The sequence below is a fragment of the Tamandua tetradactyla genome, chromosome 6, assembly GCF_023851605.1.
Source record: "Tamandua tetradactyla isolate mTamTet1 chromosome 6, mTamTet1.pri, whole genome shotgun sequence".
Classification (NCBI taxonomy): Eukaryota; Metazoa; Chordata; class Mammalia; order Pilosa; family Myrmecophagidae; genus Tamandua; species Tamandua tetradactyla.
This window is the reverse complement of record NC_135332.1, coordinates 133,346,594-133,366,789: the sequence shown is the minus strand read 5'-3', so window position 1 is coordinate 133,366,789 and position 20,196 is coordinate 133,346,594. Positions and strand designations below refer to the sequence as shown.

Below are 20,196 nucleotides of genomic sequence, written 5' to 3'. Positions count from 1 at the left end.
ATGGAAATATATGCCAAAAGCAAAAGAAAACAGTTAAGGGACTTGAAAGTAGTTGCTGAGGGAACGGAGCTTTGGACTTGGAACTGTAGTAATATTCTTTGTGTAAATTATATATACAAACTAATGTAATAAAAATTAAAAGTAAAAAAAAGGTTGAAATAATATATCTAAATGTTAGAAATTGTCTTTGGGAAGTTACTAAGTATTTTCTTTCTCTAGTCTTCTGTTTTTTCATGTTTTCTATGATAACCATATCTTAAAAATGAGAAAATAGAAAAAGACAGGAGGGCCCCATCATTCATTTGTATGTTTTACATTTTACCAAGTTTTGTTACTTGTCTCATCTCACTTAATCCTTGTAACAATGCTATGAGGCAGATACTATAATTCTGAACAAAGAAAATTTAAAATGATGAAATTTGGATAAGATCATACAACTACTAGCATTTACAAACACAAGATGTTTTGATAATTTAAAAAAAGAGAGAAAAGAAAAGATGCAGATGAGGGAAAGAAAAGCCAGGGTTAATGGTAAATGGAGACTGTGTGCTCACACTAAAGGAGTGTGAAGAAAAAGTACAACATAAAAAATACCCAGTGAAAGCCAATATAATGATAAAGCCATTTTCCCAAACTTATAATTTCACCTACTTAAATAACAAATTTAAAAACTAATTTATGGACATAATTAACTTAATATAAATAAGAGTTTCTATATGGGGCATTTATCATATAAATTCCAGTAGGGAAACTAGATTCCTTTGCAGATCTACTCAGAGGCTCTAAGATGGAAGGCAGCCACCTCTCTTGGAAATCTGGGTAACGGATATTGTCTAGTGAGCGTGTTATGAGTGATTCTGATGAAAGTAAATCAGGCCCTTTAAAAATATATACAGGATCAAAATTATAGCTATACAGACTTGATACTTTGGCTCTCTTATTATTTGATTCTCAGGATGATTGCATAGTCATACCAATCATGAAATGGAATTAAGTTATATGCAAAAATATTTTATAAGTTTTATTCCTCTTCTCTACCCAGAGAAACTTATTCTTCTTTTAAAGCTGAAATGGAATGCTAACTCCTATGCATCATGTTTTCTAAACCCTGGAGACAGAATGAATTACTTTCTTCTCTACATTTTAACACCACTTGGATAATATTTATCACATCATATCATAAATTGTTATTTAAAGGTCTAGGTAATCTGCTAGATAATGAGTTTCAAGAGGGCAAAGGCTGTAAATTATTCCTTTTTTTTATCCTCAGTACCAAACGAAATACCTAGTTACAAAATCAATCCTGGTAAATATTTAAAGTTTGAATTAATATTAAGCTATCTAAAGAAGATAATTTATAAATTCAATGGAAAGGAAACATCAATTGGAAAGGCAGATCAGTCAAATTTAGTATAGATATCCTAATTTCTTTCTTTTAGTCCCAGTACCATAGGTATGGTTTAATATGTACTTCCACCATGAAATTTCCCTGACTTTTCCCTTCTCTGTGCTTCTAAGCACTTTTCACCTTTATCAAAAGTTGGCATCCATGGGCTGGCCGGTGACTCAGCAGGCAGTGTCCTTACCTGCCATGCCGGAGACCTGAGTTTGATTCCCAGTGCCTGTCCATGCAAAAAAAAAAAAAAAGTCCTCATCCACTCTCTCCTTTTTATTTTTTCCATGTTTCTTGTTGGGAAGATAATTCATTTTCCTTTTTGTTTTAATTACAATGTATACTACTGGATCTGACACAAAATACACACTAGGTAAATGTTTTCATGCAAATTTATTAGACTTGAAAATATTTAAAAGATTACAGGTAATTTGGATCATTTCCAGTTACCGATTTTTTTTTGCCAAGGATATAGACCAGGTAGTTGTAGCTCAGGGGTACAGCATTTGACCAGGGTGGTCCTAAGAGCCTTTTGTCTTCCTGATCAGTCCTTCTATTGTGTCCCACTGCTCTTTGGTGACCTAACACAAATGAAAAAGTCAATTTATTGTGGTTCTTGCATGTTTTTAAAGCCTAGTATCCTAGATGCTAATACTTTATTATATACACAAAATGGCATTACCTTCTTCAGACTGTTGAATTCCCCTGATAAAGATGATTTCTCTCCACCATCAAATTCAATAACCTGAAAAAAATATTATAAACTCTGAAATAAAGCTCCTTTAAATGTTTCTGATCCATTAGCCATTTCCCCATCCTAATTGGATAGAGTATCTCTTTAGTACTTTTAATCAAAGCCCAAATTTCAAAAACAAAAACTGATGATTAAACTTGAATAATTTACTTCTGTTTAGAATCCTTGTCCACCATATTTTCATGTTCAAATTCTATCTAATCTTTAAACTTTAAGACATGTCTACTATGGTAATTTAAACTTAATAAAGTCTATCATTGATGACTTAATTTCACAGGCTAAACCTTACACACACTCATGCATAATATTTTGATATTATATACAGCTAAGCAAACATGTTAAATAATATTCACATTCAGAACTGTCAATATTGCTTCCACAATTGCCCCTCAGCCCCTACCTGCCCCACTACCCAGCAAAAGTTCAGGAAAACAACAATGCTTACTGCTCCATTAATCCAAGAAGCATAGTCACTGCAAAGAAAAACAGCAAGATTTGCAAGTTCTTCCACAGTTCCTAGTCGACCACAAGGAATTCTTTCAATCATTTCTTTCTGGTATGCTCCAGTTGGGTCAAGACGGCTAAAAGCACCCTTAAAAATTAAGGTAAAAATTAGGGTGCATTTTCTTCTCATGCAGCTCCTCTACTTAAGAAATAAATTTGCATAAAATGAAATGCTATCATGGCAGCCTGTTAAGGCTTTAGTAAGTAAAAGGACGTTTTGCCAAATTCTTTTACTTTCTCTTTAGGTTAAAACAGAACATTTTAACTGACTTTAAGAATCAATGGAAAAATGTAACTTTTTAATCTTAGTTTCTTCATCTGTAAAATGAGAATACCTACCTTAGCTATCTCAGTAAATACCAAACGAGAAAGTGTATGTGAAAGTGCTCTAAAATATATATACAAGCTTAGGATGGTAGAGGTGGTGGTACTATTTTCACTTCATTTTGTAAATATAGAAAAATAACTCAATTAGAGAATCTTTAAGAACGAATTCCTTTTCTTCTCCTTTTGTCTCAGACATTTTGGTATCTTTCACAGTACCTTTGCACACAGTAGGCATTCAATAAATGTATATTAAATTAGTTAATTAAATGTAAGTGATCACCCCCATATATTAAAGGCTAGGAAAGCTTCCCTGACTATGGAATTCTTTTCAGATAGTGTATAGCATAGAGCACCACCCTGAGACATACATTTTAATAAATGCTTGTAAGCACTTTTTCCACTAATGTTATTTGACTATATTATCGAAGGATTAGACAAATAAAATATTCCAGTTTCATGTACTCAGATATATTTTTCACTTTTCACCCCTTTACAGTGTTAAATAAATACAGCCATTTCCATATTAATATTTAATACCCCAGAGCCACTTAAAATCCAAATGTTCCTTAACATTATTTTCCAATGTATTTATACAGCTGAAACAAATTATAGAACTTTGGCTGGCTTTTCAAAGCTATTGAAGAATTGTAAATTCTTGCTTTACCTGGATGCAAAAAGAAGTATGGGAGAAAAGTTATTTGGGATAATGGGAGATAACAAAGAACCTATGAACATTATGAACAATAACTGGAAAACATGTAATTATGAGCTGCATAATTACAAGCTGTAATGAGCATCTGTAAGGATCATTGATCACAGATGAAATGCAAGCCATCAGATGGTTTTTAATTATAGAGACATGAGAGTTAGAAGACATGCATAACTGAGTGCTTAAAAGTGAAAAGGCACAGATTTGAGTCATAGCAAATGCTACCTATCGTAAGACCAAGCCTGTCTGATAAATTTCCAGAGCATCTATTAAACTAAAAGAAGAAATTAAAAAAAAAGCATTCCCACAATTAAGAAAAAGAATGCCAATCAAAAAATGAGTCTTTAAAACATGGTTAAAATTAGAAATATAGGATAATAGATCACCGAAGCAAACAGGGAAAAAAAGCCAAAATTGATGGCATAAAAGATCCAAGAAGATTAAGACATTGAAATAGACCTTATCAAGAAGTTGTATAGCTACTCTATCCCTGTCCACCTCCTTGTTTCTTATACTGTATAACCATGGCCCTGGAAAGTCCTTCACACAACAATCAGAATGTATCTATCACTGCATCATTCTTTAGTCATTCATAATGTGGTAATAAGCAAACTAAAGCTTACTTTGGTTTTTATAGGCCCTGGTTGAATCACATTGAATCGCATTCCATATTTAGCCCATTCTGCTGCAAGAGACCTAAAAATCAAAATAAACAACATGGATTCTAAAATATTATAACATATGTTAAAAATAAGAGTAACCAAAACAGTTGCTGCAAACTTACTAGGTGCCAGACACTGCAACCCCAATAGGCAGATACTATTATTATCTCCCATGTTATAGATAAGGAAACTGAGGCACAGAGAGGTTAAATCATTTATATAGGGTCACATGGCTAGTGAGTCAAACGCAACAAGCTCCAGAGTTGAAACATTTAATCACAATACTATTTAACCTACTATTCACATTTTAATATCCCTAATCCATACATTATATGAACTACAATTTACATTTTAGAAATAAGAAGTCTAATATTCAATATACATTTTAGAATATTCATTAATTAACATAAAAAATGAGAGTCATGCCTCTTCATAAAATTTCTTCATTTACAAAATTCAAAATAAGTTTGAACTATACATTGGATTACAAAGTCTACATCATCACAAGTGCTTTAATTGATGAGGAAATGGATTGTAGAGATCTAAAACATTCACCACATCCAAGTTTAACATGGGTTTAATGCAATTGTTGTGAGCTTGAAATAAGATTCTAAAAAAATCTTGGTAAATGCACTGAAGCAAAATATAACACTAAGAGAAAACATGGAAACTTGAATCAACTTATTTTAAAAACCTCCTTGATTTATATGTCTAACTTATTATCTAAACTTCTTTTAGGAATTTATATTAGTAATTTCTGTGCGTGTTTATATTTAATTCATCCAGTTCCAAAAAAACATGATTTACAGTAGCTTAGAAGAATATATATAATGCAAAGGAGGAAGATAATATGAAAGTAAGAAAGGAAAAAAAAAGATAAGGAAATAAAATGAAGCCAGGAGTGAAGCTAATATCTGAATGTACTGTGAAGTTCTATATAACTGCAGTAACAGAGTCACAAATTTGTATCTCTACTTTTCATGACCCTATGCTAATGTGGGAAGCCTATCAATTACACAATTCACAAAGCCCATAAGGAAAAAGCAATTGCAAAAGAAAAGCTTTTTCCTAGAAGACGTTAAAAAGTATAAGTGTGTAGCATATTAATATCATTAAGGTGTTGTATCTTTGCAATAGATACAATGGGACAAATTTCATGAAACTGTAAGATATACATTAATATGACCTGACAAATCACTTCAAAGGCCAATTCAGTAAAAGTGATTCCACAGGTGGGAGGCATACGGCCTAAGTACTGTCTGTTAATCTGACTTAATCCAAAGGCACATTTTATAGAAATGTACATCTATATCTCATTCAGGCAATCCCCCCACAAACACTGTTTTTCTGGGTGATACTTTAGACAAAGTTCATGACCATCCTACCCTGGGCATGTAAATGTAGTGCACTCACTTCCAAATTACTAGAGAAGTAGTAATCTTGTGTCTTAGAATAATCACTGAGCTGAGCATAGAACACAACATCCTGTGAAAAACTGATCAACTTATTAAGGAAACCTAAAGGAAAAGCATTCTAACTCTGCTCAAGGGGGAAGAAGATTAATTTGTTCCAATGCCATCAGGGTCTATCAGCTCTCAGTAAGCTAGTTTATATTCTGACAACTGTAACGTGATAAGGAATCCACCTCATATAGTTCACACTGCATGTTAAGATGCTAAGCATAACATACTCAATATATACATTGGCCAGCATCACTGGTCATTCAACATGTCTTTTATGTACTTACTGTGAGCCAACAGCTTGTGCTGATCGCCCTCAAATTTAAAAAGTCAGAAGTCAGTCCCTGCTCTCAAGAGAAGTTGCATTGCTGTATAATGAACTACGTACTATACTGGGAATTGTATAACATGTGCTACATCTGCTTAAAGGGATAAGTACCTAAGTTTCCTCGGGGTGACACGGAAGGCTTCCTAAGGAGGGGAAATTTGAGTTGACACTAGAAGAAGGATTAGACACTTGCTACAGGGTGGTGTAGGCGGATGGGGAGGAAGGAGAGAAGGGGAGAAGCGCATAGGAGATAACAGAGGGTGGGATGGGGGAAGGAAGACAGCCCAGGCACATGGGCCAGTATGCACAAAGTACAAAGGTACAAACACCATTCAGAATAAAATACGTGGCATGTTAAGGAAATATGGAGTAGAGCAATGGAAATTAAAGCCCAGGGATAACAGATGGAATGACACAAGTATATACACTTTGGTGAGGATCGGGACTGTTTTATTTTCTTTGCTACCATATCTCTGGCACCTAGAACAGTGTCAGGTACACAGATGGCACTCAACAAATATTTGTCTATTGAATAAATTAATGAATAAGCAAGTGATTAAAAAGGAAGGTCAGGGGCAAACAAGTCTGTTTAGTATTCCAAACTGAGTTTTCCAGAAAGTAATGGAAAATGATCTCAGGTTTTTAGTTAAAGAGTATCATAATCATAAATAGATTTTTTAGAAGGATAATTCTGGTGGGAATGTGGGTAAAAAAAAAAAGGAAGGGGGAAGCCTAGTAGCAGATAAACATAGTTACTCCATAAGCAGACAAGCGATTATGAGAATGTTCATTACAGCAAAGAGAGCAGAAAAAGTCAACAGGAACAGATTCAAAAGGCAATCGTACACTGCCGAGGGAAGAAGTCACAGGCCTGTGCTGGTCTTATTAATCTGTACGGTAGGTACAATAAGGGAATGAAGATGTGCTTATGAGAGGTCACGGATGGCATTAGTGAAGATACATGAAAGAGAAATAAAAGGCTATAGTCCTGTATGGCCCAAAACGGTAGCCACTAGTCACATGGCTATTTAAATTTAATTTTATAAATTTAATTTAAAATTAATTAAAACTAAGTAAAATAAAATCTTTGGTTTCTCAGTTACCATGACCACACTTCAAGAAGTCAGTGACCCCAAATGGCTATTTCCATCATCAAAGAAAGTTTTATTAGATAGTGCAGCTACAGACAAACAGGACTCATCCAGGAGAGAGAATATTTTTCTCCTGGTGAATCTCAACAAGCCTTTATTTCACTTCCTCTGGATGGAGGTTTGAAAGCAGAAACCTAAGTACTAAGCATATTCTTCATCTTCAGAAACAGGATCACCGTAATAGTACTTACTTGTTCATGGCTTCCACTCCTGCTTTGGCAGAAGCACTAGGTACTACAAAACCTGATCCAGTCTCAGCATAGATAGTTGTAATAGCAAGGAATGCAGCTCCTGAATTTTTAAAAGGATATAGCTATATCAATAATCATCAGGAAAACATAATTCACAAGAATGGGATCTGATTCAAGAGGGCATAACAAAACCTCAAGCAATTTAAAAAACTTCACTAGTCCTAAGTTAATGGGATAATTAAATTGACACATCTTGCTACTAATCTTGCTGTCATTCAGGAGAAACCAATGTTACTTGGAATTGTGTTCCAGGTTGAGTTAATAGCGAGGTCTGAAGCTGAAGAGCATGGCACTACAACATCCTGCATAATCAAGTGGGCAGAATTTCCATAAACTGAGCATCCATTATAAGAATATATCAGAATCAAACCACATAAATAGGGATTTCTACCTCCAACCATGATGAGTCTGCCCTCCTGCTGTAAACAGTAAGAAAATGATTTTAGATATTTGATACAATTATTTTCAGATAATATAAAATAGACAGTAGGGAGCGTGATTTCTGAGAAGGAAAGTAAATCAAATTGAATCCTAACATCACCCTAGTTTTTTGTCTAAAGATACTCTACAGACTCTGGCAGAAGAAAGAGGAATCCAAACAGAACATGGCATTTTCACTGAGTTAAAAAGACAGGACAGAATTTGGGTCCTCTGGAAGCTGGAATTTATGGAGCAGAGGTTCCCTGGGATGATTAATTGGCTAGGTTAAGGTATTCAGTTGTTTGGTCAAACACTGGCTTACCTGAAACTATGAGGATATTTCCTACATTGATTTCACACTCATAATCATTTGATTGCATCTACAATCTACAAATGAGATTGCCCTCAGTAACATAAGGAGCCTCCTCTTCCAATCAGTTGGAGGTCTTAAAAGCCAAAACTGAGGATTTCAAAAGGCAGAAAGAAGAATTTCTCTCTCAACTTCAGCAGCAGTTCTTGCCAGAATTTCCAGCCAGCCAGCTTCCCCTGGGGAATCTGGACTAAGGACTTCAGCATCATCTTTATTGGAGTTTCTAACTTCTGCCTGCCCTAGAAAATTTGAGCTTATCACACCCATGTTCACATAAGCCAATTCATCTTCTGTTTTTCTGGAGAACTCTGACTAATACATCCCCCAAGGAAGAAAGTATGTAGAGACAGAACTCCATAAATCTTGATGGAGTTCCCTTTGGTGAATACCAAGCAGTGCGTATTTAGGATGAGGCCACAAGAGGCTGGGCAAAGAATCACTGCCGCACAACTGCAAGTCCAGAGCTCCTACAGGGCTGGGAGACATGCGAGTTCCACACAACCTTGTGGAACATCCAGGGCTTTAGGTAGAGAGCCCAGAAAGGCCATGTCTTAGTGGGAATGCTTAATTAGCCCCGAAGTAAAGGCTACTCTAGACTTACCTAAATAAGGTTTAAAGTAAGCCTTGAAATGATCATGTTGATTCACAAGTAACTTAGCTGTTTGCCAAAATAAAAGTCAACGCAGTACAAAGGAAAAATTTGCTAACAATACTAAAAAATGTAATATTCACAGCAGTCAATCAAAAATTACTACAAACTTAAAGAAACAGAAATGTAACCAGTAGAAAACCCAGTTAATAGAAAGAGCCCCAGAACTGGCAGTGAAGAGAGAATTTAACACACACAGACTTTTACAACACTATTATAAATACGTTAAAAGGTTTCAAGGAGAACATGAATAAAATAATGAGAGAAATAGCAAAACAAGAATAGAACCAAAGACAGCATGTAAAGATGAAAACTAAAATTATCTGCAATGTAAAATGAATGTGCTTAGCTACAGAAGAACCATAAACTTGAAGACACAGAAATCCACAATCCAAAATAAAAGACCGAGGGAAAAAAAAATGTTTCCACAAGGGGTGGGGAGAGGAGGACAAAACCTGAGTGACCTGAGGCACAGTATGAAGCTAACATATGTATAACTGTCATAGGTGCAACTGGACTCACAGAAGGAAGAAGCAGAGGATATAACCAGGAGAAACAAAGACTGAAAAATTTCCAAATTTGGCAAAAACTATAATTTACAGATCCAGGAAGCTAAACAAATCTCAAGCAGGATAAACACAAAGAAAACTACCTCAAGGCATATCATAATCAAATCACTCAAAGACAGTGATAAAGATAAAATCTTAATAGCAGCCACAGGAAACAATAAGGGCAAAAGATAAAAATTTTGTGATTTCTCATCAGAAGTAATGTAAGCAAGACAACAATAGAATGACACCTTTAAAGTGCTGAAAGGAAAAATAAAAACCTGTCACTCTCAATTCTGTACCCCCAAAAATTATCCCTCAAAAATGAAGGTGTTATCTTCCAGATAAACAAAAGATGATGAGAGAATTCATTGCCAGGAGGTCTACCCCACTACAAGGAGTATTAAAAGCAGTTCTTCACAGAAAAAATGAAACTAAAGAGAAACTCACATCTTCAGAAGGCATAAAGAAAGTCACAAAACAGTAAATATAAAGGATTTTTTCTTGTTTTCTAAATTTATTTTAAACATAATTTATTGTATAAAGCTATACTAAAAATGACACTGTATATCCAGTGACTAGCAGTGCCCAGAATATGCTAGGTTCTTAATAAACTGACTGATAAAGAGTATTGGCTAGAAGAAATGGCAGCAATTAATTGACAGTTAATCCTTACAATCTAATGGCATTTGCTGGTTGCTCAGAGAAGAGAGCCAGCTTCCTAAAGAGCTACACAGCTGGTAAATAATTGCAAGCAGCATAAAAATTTAAAGCTCCAAAGAAGTAAGTGATTTTCTACTTATTATTTATTCACAACACTGGATGAGAAAATATTCTAAATTTAATATTTGCAAAAAGGATCAAAATATATATACATATATTTTGTATACGTATACTTCAAGAAATTTAAATCGGATGAACTATAAGGCAGATAATTTGGAGAATATTCAAATAAACTTTTTCCCTTTTTCACATACTATTTTCTCATTCCCTCTGCATTTTCCAGAGTAGAAACAAAATTCAACACTACCTGGACAATGCGGTAATGGGAGGAAGGGACAGGAGTTTCATTTTGAGGTTATGAGGAATAAATGGTTACATCTGTCATTCTGGTAACTGATTCTATATATCAAACTTACTCTTTCAAATCTCTGAAAATTAGTGTGCTTTCAAAATTTTACTGTGTGAAAGAGGAGAGATGTAGAACTTTAGTCTGTTCCATTCAGCTCACTGACACCAGATGCTAACAGTACAATTCTTACAGCAAAATTATACAAACTATTTTTTAAAAGCAACACTTACTTATAAAAGCAAATGTTCCAACAGAAAGTGTGCTATCTTCTGATTAATATATAAACCTATGCTATTTAGTGAGATTAAGACAACAAAGATCCGGAGCAATAAATGAAATAAATAGTGTGCTAGCTCATCCTTCAGTCCTTCAAGATGGAAAAAATAGTAACAAACACTAAGCTGTCTATTTAAAATGATAAAATATGTGCAACATATGTTCCAATTCAAAACACCTAAAGTTTCTAAAATCTGGTTCAACACAAATTATGAAAATTAAAATAATCAATAAATAATTTCAGTTCCTACAACCAACAAAGGTGGAATGGTGTAGATTAAAGACACCTTAATTCAAATGTTAGTTGCAATTATTTACTAACTGCGTAGCTCTGTGACCTTAGCAGGCTGCCTCCCTTCTCTGTGCATCCAGCAATGTAATTAGATTGTAAGGATTAACTGTTAATTGTTGCTGTTTTTTCTACCCAATCCTTTCTACACTCATGCAAAAATAAAAGAATTTTAAAAAATGACACTGATAATATCCAGCTTTTTAAACACCATCTGTGAATTCAATTGATGTTGCCTTTAACTTCCTAGCTACTCAGTTGCTTTCACTGCAATTGACTCAACCTCAATTTGTGATATGGATATATCAATGTATCAATATCCACATTGCAAACCCAACTCCTGCAATCATCCTGGCAGACTTCTGAGATCATCCTGGCAGACTTGTGCATACATGTGGGCAATATCATAAATCTTAAGTTGCATGACCTCAATCCCAATGACATTCTTGGCTATTCCACTTTCGCTACAACCCAGATTCTATCAGCATTTCCAAATTCTGAATCTTCCTCCTAGTCTAACTTGCCCAATTACAGCCTAGGCTACTATATGAATTAATCACTCAGTATGAGCCACCATATTCTCTCAATATCCACCCTGTCATCCCTCAATGCTAACAACTGCCTTCTCCATTCTTACACTAAGGGAGTTTAATACTGCTACAAATTGTAGGTGAATGCCATTGGAAAGATGTGCCAACAAATTTCTACCTGGGATGATCATCACTTAGCAACTCTTTCAATATCCAGAGTCAGCTACTCCACTTGTGTTACTTATACACAACTCCTGAGATAAGAGCCTTGCTTCATTAGTTCTCTCTTCTTTCTTCTCCATCTTCAACTCCTCTTTTCACTGGGCCTCATCTCTATCATTAATCCCACTCCAATCTCCATTCTGAATAAATCTCTTCTTAAGATCCTTCAGTTGAATAATAAGCCATCTCCAGAAAGTAAAGACATCTCACAGTCTCATCTCCTATGTCCTCAGGCACTATACTCTACATATAAATAAAACTGAATTCCTCATACATTCCTGAAAACAACTGAATTATTGCTTGTAGCGGTTAACTCTTCCACTACTATTGCTAGCAATCTATCTTATTTACAGCCATGACAAAAAAAAAAAAAGAAAACCCTGCACTTCTCTGTCTTTTTGGTGAGGGCGTAGACCCCCTGTCCCTGAGCCATTTTTCAATAAATGCTCAGATTAACTTCAAATCTAAAAATCGTCAATTTTCTAAACATTATCCAAAGAAAGACAAAATAGCTTAAAAAAAAAAACTAGGATAACTTCTTTCTTAAGAGAATATTATTTACTAAGTCAAGGTTTTCCCCATTTAAACCCTTAATATAAATATGCCCCTCAGGTAGGTTGAAATTTGCAAGTTTCATTTCAATAAGGGGTGTTAGGGTTCTGGTTTTCCTATTTTAATTAGGAGTAATAGCTTACATTTCAGAGACTTTATGGTCCCCTTGTCCATAACTGTAAAAATTACTTATCTTGAAAGAATCTAACATTTTCTTAATAGCCAAAACTTAACTGAACATTAATCTTAGCCAGGCACTGTTTGTAGTACTTTACAGACACTAATTCATTTCATCAGCATAGTAATCCTAACATGGAGGTACTATTTTTATCCCCATTTTACAAAAGAAAAAATTGAGGTACAGAGAGGTAACTTGCTCAAGTTCACACAACTAATGAGTGGTATAACCAGAACTGGAGACAAACAGTTGGGCTCTAGAGGATTCACTCCTAACCACTATGCAAAACTGCTTCTCCAGGAAATATCCAACTACATAATTTAATAATCATAATTTTAAAAAAGATTCCTTTTCAAATTTTTTAATAAAAAAAACTAATAATTTTTAAAAGACTCATTTTAAAATTTTTTAAGCATCTTAACATTATATTGTCTTCACAAAACACTGAAGTAAGGTACATAGTTGCTACAAGACATTTTAACAGATGAAGTGAAATATTTCATCAAATTAGTAAGAAAACTCTAGCAAAAGATGATTTTAAAAGGATACTAAAGCTGCTCTGATTCCAACTGATTACTAAAAATGTCTTTTTAAATATTCTTTGAACATACCCACTGTTCTAAGGAGGGCCTGGGCACAATATGAAGAAATGTACTGATATAATTCTTATATACTTTAAAACCTAGCCAGTATCCAACTTATACTCACACTACAAATCAGAAAAGCCTTATTTTCTTCTTCTGTTCTACTCTTCCAGCTTCTGAAAGAAGGTGCATTTTGCCTCCACCTCATTTGACCATATCAAATGGCTGGGCCTCCCCTTTTCCCATACTAGAAAAGCTTAAGAATAAATTCACCTTTTTTTGTGGGTATCAAAAATATATTTCATTCTGTAAACAAAGCATTACCTTTATGTTTGGTGTTGAGTTAGCAAATAGTGGGGAGAGGTTTGGGGAAAGATTAGAAAAGGTCTGCAGGTGGGGTAGAAGTAGTGTATCCTGATGGGTAAAAGTATTTCCAATCTTGATGGGGAGGAAAAGAAGACCTAAAAACATGAAGCAGTGATAACATGCAGCATGTTTTTAAATGCTAAACTGTGTATTACAGCCTCTAAACAGGGAATCCCTCAGAGAGAAGGATGAGAGCTGGGCATAAATATTTTATAGGGCTCAGAGAGAGAAAGAACGATTCTACTCAGAGGATATGTAAAGGAGCAGCCAAACAAAGATTGATGGATGGTCCTAAGACTAGAGAGGCCAAGGAGTTAGATTACAGACTATGAGGGACTGGTACCTTGTCAAGTACAAAAACTATTGAATATGGAAATAAGAATGTTTTGAAATGTATTTTTGCGTCTATGGTTCACACAGCATATAGTCCAGAAAAACAGCAAGATGGTTAAAAACTTTGTTTTCTGGTAATTTACTTTAACTTAGTTGCGACAACAGTCTAAATATATTTTATTTATAACTCAATGCTTTCTGGTCTTGAAAACTATTCCTTCATATCTATTAACAAAAAGGATCTTTCTCATGTTGGTAAATCATTTGCATCTCCTCCTCTTCCTCTAGCACAAGGCTGCCAGGAAGATTACCTTGGGCATACTTCCAATAACATCCATTCTATCAACAATTCCCTTTACAGACATTTTTAAGTTACTTTCTTTTTCCCTTCATTTTGCATCATTAATCTCTCTGAGCAGTGGCTTTTTACTTCTTCTCTTTCCCCAAGATAGGTTCCATATGGCTCAGCTCCCATAATAGAGCTTTGAGATTATTTCCTCCAAGTTCTTTAAATTATTTAAGCTACCATATTTTCATTTACATGGATGAAGAAACACATGTATGTTTGTAAAGCAATTTATACTTTTCCAAAGGCTTTTATATCTTGTTTGTTTATATGTCTTTAATACCGGAACAAGAGGCATTTGTTAGACTTGGCCTAAATGTAATATCAATTTAAAAGACTAAGGCTATATATAGCCAACTCATCACCTGTTTCCAGAGAACAAACTTCAGGACTACCAGACCAGTAGGAAAGGAGGACACCATATTGATATAAACTTCCTACAACTGATCTCTGAATTGAGTAAATACAGGAATGGCTCCAAGAAATTCAGTGTAAAGATGAAATGCTAAAAATGTGAGCTGAGATATCAGTTGGTGCCCACTATGGAGAAGAAAGAATTTGGAGTTTGAGTCCTGCCAAGTTAGAAAGGCTTGGTAAACACTTGAGTTATGCATTTAAAATCCAAAATGGCCAAACATTATTAGTAACCAGTATGTCACAGGATTAAGGGATTTGCCTAATAAGCAAAACTGAAAGTGGCTCACTCTAACAACATGTAAATCCAAATCCTTACAATTTCAAAGTAAACACTCAGAAATGTAATTGCCTAAGAAAAAGGTAATGTACAGAATATAATTTTTAAAAAATCATTATATATGCAAAAAATAGAGAGCAAAATGTGACCTATAGTCAAGAAAAAAACAAAAGAGTACTTCAAGATGACCCAGGTGTTAGAATTAGAAGACAAGATCTTTAAAGCAATTATTGTAAGTATGTTCAAGGACTTAATGGAAAAGATGGCCATATGAGCGAATCAGTGGGTAACAGTTAGTAGAAAAGTAAAAACTAGTAAAATAATAATTCTAGAAACAAAAAGTAAAATACAAGAAATGAAACATTCACTGAATGATTAGCAGAAAAGAAGACTAACTTGTAGACACATCAAGAAAAAATGCCCAATTTGGAGAACAAAGAGAAAAAAGACTGAAAAAATAAACAATTCCTCACTGACCTGTGGGACAATAGTAAGCAATCTAGTAAACATGCAATTGAAGTTCAAGAAGAGGGCAAAGTGAAACAAATAAAAAAAAAAGTTGAAGAAACAATGGCCAAAATTTTTCCAAATTTAGAGGAAAATATTAACTTATAAGTCAAAGAAGCTCAGTGAACCCCAAGCAATATAAACATAAAAGCAATATATATAATTTTTAAAAGACAAAGAAAGTACAATTTCACCCTGAGTAATGGGTTCAAAATAATATTAATATTAGTGCTTGGTACAATTATATTGTAGTAATAGGGAAAAAATAAAAGCTCAAGACCTGGAAAGTCTTCCATTAAAATAACTATTTAAATAACAGGTCATTTCATAGAAAGATACTGGAATTACGAAAAGTAGAACCTTTTGGTATGGTAATTAATTAATTCCTAACCAAGGTTTAAAAAAAAAAATCTTAAGGATATGTCATGTCTACACTAATGAGGCTACCCTGATGTTTGTAGGGTTAGTCTTGGATGGCTTATATAGTCAGATATTTTATGGCCTAAAATGTGTTAGAGTGCTGAATTTTGGACAAAGAGGTCTCAGTTAATTGGAAAGAGTAATTTTATTTCTTTTAGTTAGGTGAGCACATTTAAAAGCCAAGTATATAAAGAAACAACTTTTCTTTTTAGGTTTAACCCACATAAATATATTTTTAATATAAATATTATTTGTATTATTTTATATATGCTCTGTTTGCTTCCTAAAATGCTTATAAAGGTTTTTACTTTTATTTTAAAACTCTGACATTACATATACAAGAGTCATTTAATTTCTTAAGAGAATTTTCTTTGTTAGATTTCTAAGAGTACCTTGTTAGGTCTTTGAAATATTTAAAAAAATCTTAAATTTTAAATTCATTTTTGAAATATCTAAGGAATTTTGATTAATTAAATATAGAAATGTTTAAGAGAACTTGATTTACCAAATGTATGCAGTTACTGAAAAATAAAGAAAAAATGAAAGGAATTTTATATATAAAATGTGTAAATCTGCATGTCAAGTTTAAAAGCTTAGTAATTAGTTTATTGAATGTAAATTTAATAAATTAAATGTTGATTATAAAATATATATATAAATAAAAAAAGAATTACACATCAACTGAAAATTAAAGAAAAACAGAATATCTTGGAAGCAATCAGAAAAGTCACATGACATACCAAAGAACAATGATAAGAATTACTGCTGACACATCAAACAATGCAAGCAAGAATATAATGAATGATATCATTAAAGTACTAAAAGAAACAACTGTAAACTCACATATCTATACCTAGTGAAAATTTCCTTCAAGAATGAAGATAAAGATATTTTCAGATAAATAAAAGCTGAGAGAAAATTTGTTGGTACCAAATTGGGATTAGAAAAAAAGAGTTCTTAAAGCTAAAAGATCAGGTATAAACTCAGATCTACAGAAAAAATAACAGAGAACCAGAAATCAGTGAATGAGGATTATATAAAAGGCAAAGAGGAGTAAATATAAATACTAACTTTTCTCCCTCTCCTTAATAATAAAATCCTTAATAATAAAAACAGATTATTATTAAGGTAAAAATTATAATATTGTATTATAGCATCTATAACTCATGTAGCATTTTAGATTCATATATATGTACACATAGAGATGTTGCCTGTGAAAAACTACAATTTCATATTATACTTTCCAACATGTATGGCTTCTATTTCCTTTCCTTGCCTTTTTACTTGCATAGATGAGTTAGGCAAAGATTTCTTAGATAGGACTCAAAAAGCATGAGTCAAGAAGAAAAATGATATAAGTGGGACAACATTGAAATTAGAAACCTTTCCTCTTTGGAAACATCTGCATATATGTAGATATATATGACAAAAATTTGGCAGAGAATGGGAGAGTAAAGTTCATAGATTATTCACGAGGTGGAATAATATAAATTGAAGATAGACTGCAATAAATTAAGAGTGCATATTGTAATCCCTAGTACAGTTATTGGAGAGAGAGATAGGTGACTAAAGCCTGAAAATGGAATACTAAAAATTATCAATTAACCAAAGAAAAGTAAGCAAAAAAAAACTGTTGAACGAAAACAAAAATAGATGGAACAAATAAAATTCAAGTAGTAAGATGGCTAATTCAAAAACAATCACATAATAACTACATTAAATTGAGATGGACTAAGTGTTCCAATTAAAAGGTGGAATCATTATAATGATTAACAATACACAAGTTTATTGTATTGTTACAAAAAACAGCCTTTAAATATAAAGAAATCAGCAGATTGAAAGCAAAAGAATGGAAAAAGATATATCATGTGAACAATAAATACATGAAATTTGGTGTGACTTATTAATATAAAGTAGGCTAAAAGTTGAGAAGTATAGTCAGAGATAAAGAGAGATTTCATAATGATAAAAAGGTCCATGCATCAGACAAAACATTCATAAATTATGCACACCTAATTTCAGAGCTATGAAATACATGAAGCAAAAACTGACAAAGCCAATAGGAAAAAATGGGCAAATCCACAATCATAGTTGGAGATTTTAAGACCCTTCTCTCATAATACAACTAAATTTTTAAGAAAATACTGAAGATACAGGAGATCTCAACAATAGATCCAATTACATTTACCCAATTAACGTTTATAGAATACTATATACAACTGAAGAATATATAAATTTTTAAGCATGTGGACCATAAAACAAGCCTTGTCAAAATTCAAAAGACTGAAATCTTACATAGTATATTATCTGACCATACAGATTAAGTAAAAAATCAATAATAGTAAAATATGTAGGAAAAAAAACATATTTGGAAATTAAACAACACATTTATAAATAATCCATGGGTCAAAGAAGAAGTATCTAGGGAAATGAGAATATATTTTCAAACTGGATGAAAATGAAAATACAACACATCAAAATTTGTAAGTTGCAGCCAAGAGCACTCTAAGAGTGCTTAGAGGAAAATTTATAGCTTTAAATGCTTATATTAGAAAAGATAAAAGTTCTCAAGTCAATCATCTACTTTTTTACCTTAAGAAACCAAACACAGAATAGCAAATCAAACCCAAAATAAGAAGAAAAGAAATAATAGTGACGAGAGCATAAATCAAAGGAAAAAGAAGAAAAACAATAAACGAAACAAAAACACTGGTTCTTTGAAAAGATTAACATAATTAATGTACCTCTATCCAATTGATTAAGAAAAATTAAAAATAAAAAGGGAGAGGGGCAGGGGAAGGGGCAGGCAGGATGGGAAAGGCACAAATGACCAATGTCAAGAAAGAGGAGCCTATATACAGATCTTGCAGACCATAAAAGTACAGCAGGGTAACCTTATGAACAACTTTACATCAATAAATTAAATAGCTTAGATGAATTGGACAAATTCCTTGAAATGCATAAACTACTAAAATCACTCAAAAACAAATAAATAACCTGATTTGCTCTATATTTATTAAAGACACTGAATTTGTATTTAGCCTTCTCACCAAGAGAACTCTAGGCCCCAATGCCTTCATTTATGAATTCTACAAATATTTAAGGTAGACATAATACGATTTTCCACAAACTTTTCAGAAAATGGAAGAGGAGGCTATACTTGACAAGTTATTTTATGAATCAATATTATCCTGATATCAAAATAGACGACAATATTAAAAGAAAAGAAAATTACAGACCAATATCTCTCATGAACATAATACAATGATCCTTAAGAAAATTTTAGCAAAACAAATTCATCGAGATCCAAACAAGATAATCATCATAACCAAGAGGGTTTAGCCCTGGAAAGCAATGTTGGTTTCATGTTCCAAAATTCATCAATGTAATTCTCCATATTAAAATACTAAAAAGAAGAAAAAACATGAAGCCATTTCAATAAAGAGAAAAAGAGAATGTGACAAAATTAAATATCTATTAATGATTTAAAAAACAGCTGTCAGCAAACTAGATGAAGAAGGGAACTCAAACTGATAAAGGGCATTTATGAAAAACATACAAGTATCATCATAATTAATAGTGGAAGTCTGAATGCCTTGTTTATGCTATCAGGAACAATGATATTTGCTTTCAATGCTGCTATTTAACACTGCACCAGAGGGCCTTGCCCACAAAATAAGTTAAAGAAAAGGATATAAAACTATATATGATACAAAATTGTCTTTTTTTCATAAATAACATGATCATCAATGTAGAATACCCTAAGTAATATACCAAAATAGCTATCACACTAATAAATGAGCTTAGTGAGGTACCAAGAAACAAGGTCAAAATATAAAACTCAATCTACTGTATTTCTATATACTTGTAGTAAACAATTGGAAAGTAAAATTGAGAAAGCAATATCACTAACAATGGCACCAAAAATATGAAACACTTTGGGAGAAATTTAACAAAATATGCCAAGACCTATGCACTGAAAACAACAAAACACTGCTAAGAGAAATTAAAGGATATCTAAATAAATGGAGAAACAAATCATGATGATGGATCAGAAGACTCTATAGATTTAACACAACCCTGGTAAAAATTCCAATAGGCATTTTTGCAAAACTATCAAGTTGATTATAAAATTTATATGAAAATGCAAAAGACATATAGATAACCAAAACAATTTTGAAACAGAAAAAAAAAAGCTAGAGGACTCATGCTACTTAATTTCAAGTTAATATAAAAAAGTAATGAACATATATACTATAGATAACACATAATACATGCATATATTATAAAACTAAAGAAAT

At 32.9% G+C, this 20,196-nt stretch overlaps 1 protein-coding gene across 1 annotated transcript in view; it reads right to left on the bottom strand.

The window, feature by feature from the left end:
- Positions 1-1,769: 1,769 nt before the first annotated feature.
- The window catches only part of DECR1 (2,4-dienoyl-CoA reductase 1), a 57,079-nt gene continuing 38,652 nt past the window's right edge, over positions 1,770-20,196 (bottom strand). The window contains exons 6-10 of the mRNA XM_077167167.1: positions 7,480-7,579; positions 4,311-4,383; positions 2,593-2,739; positions 2,076-2,138; positions 1,770-1,974 (exon numbers count right to left, since the gene is read on the bottom strand). Of these exons, the coding sequence (XP_077023282.1) occupies positions 1,915-1,974; positions 2,076-2,138; positions 2,593-2,739; positions 4,311-4,383; positions 7,480-7,579 (443 nt within the window). The 3' untranslated portion in view covers positions 1,770-1,914. The remainder of the gene's footprint in view (positions 1,975-2,075; positions 2,139-2,592; positions 2,740-4,310; positions 4,384-7,479; positions 7,580-20,196) is intronic.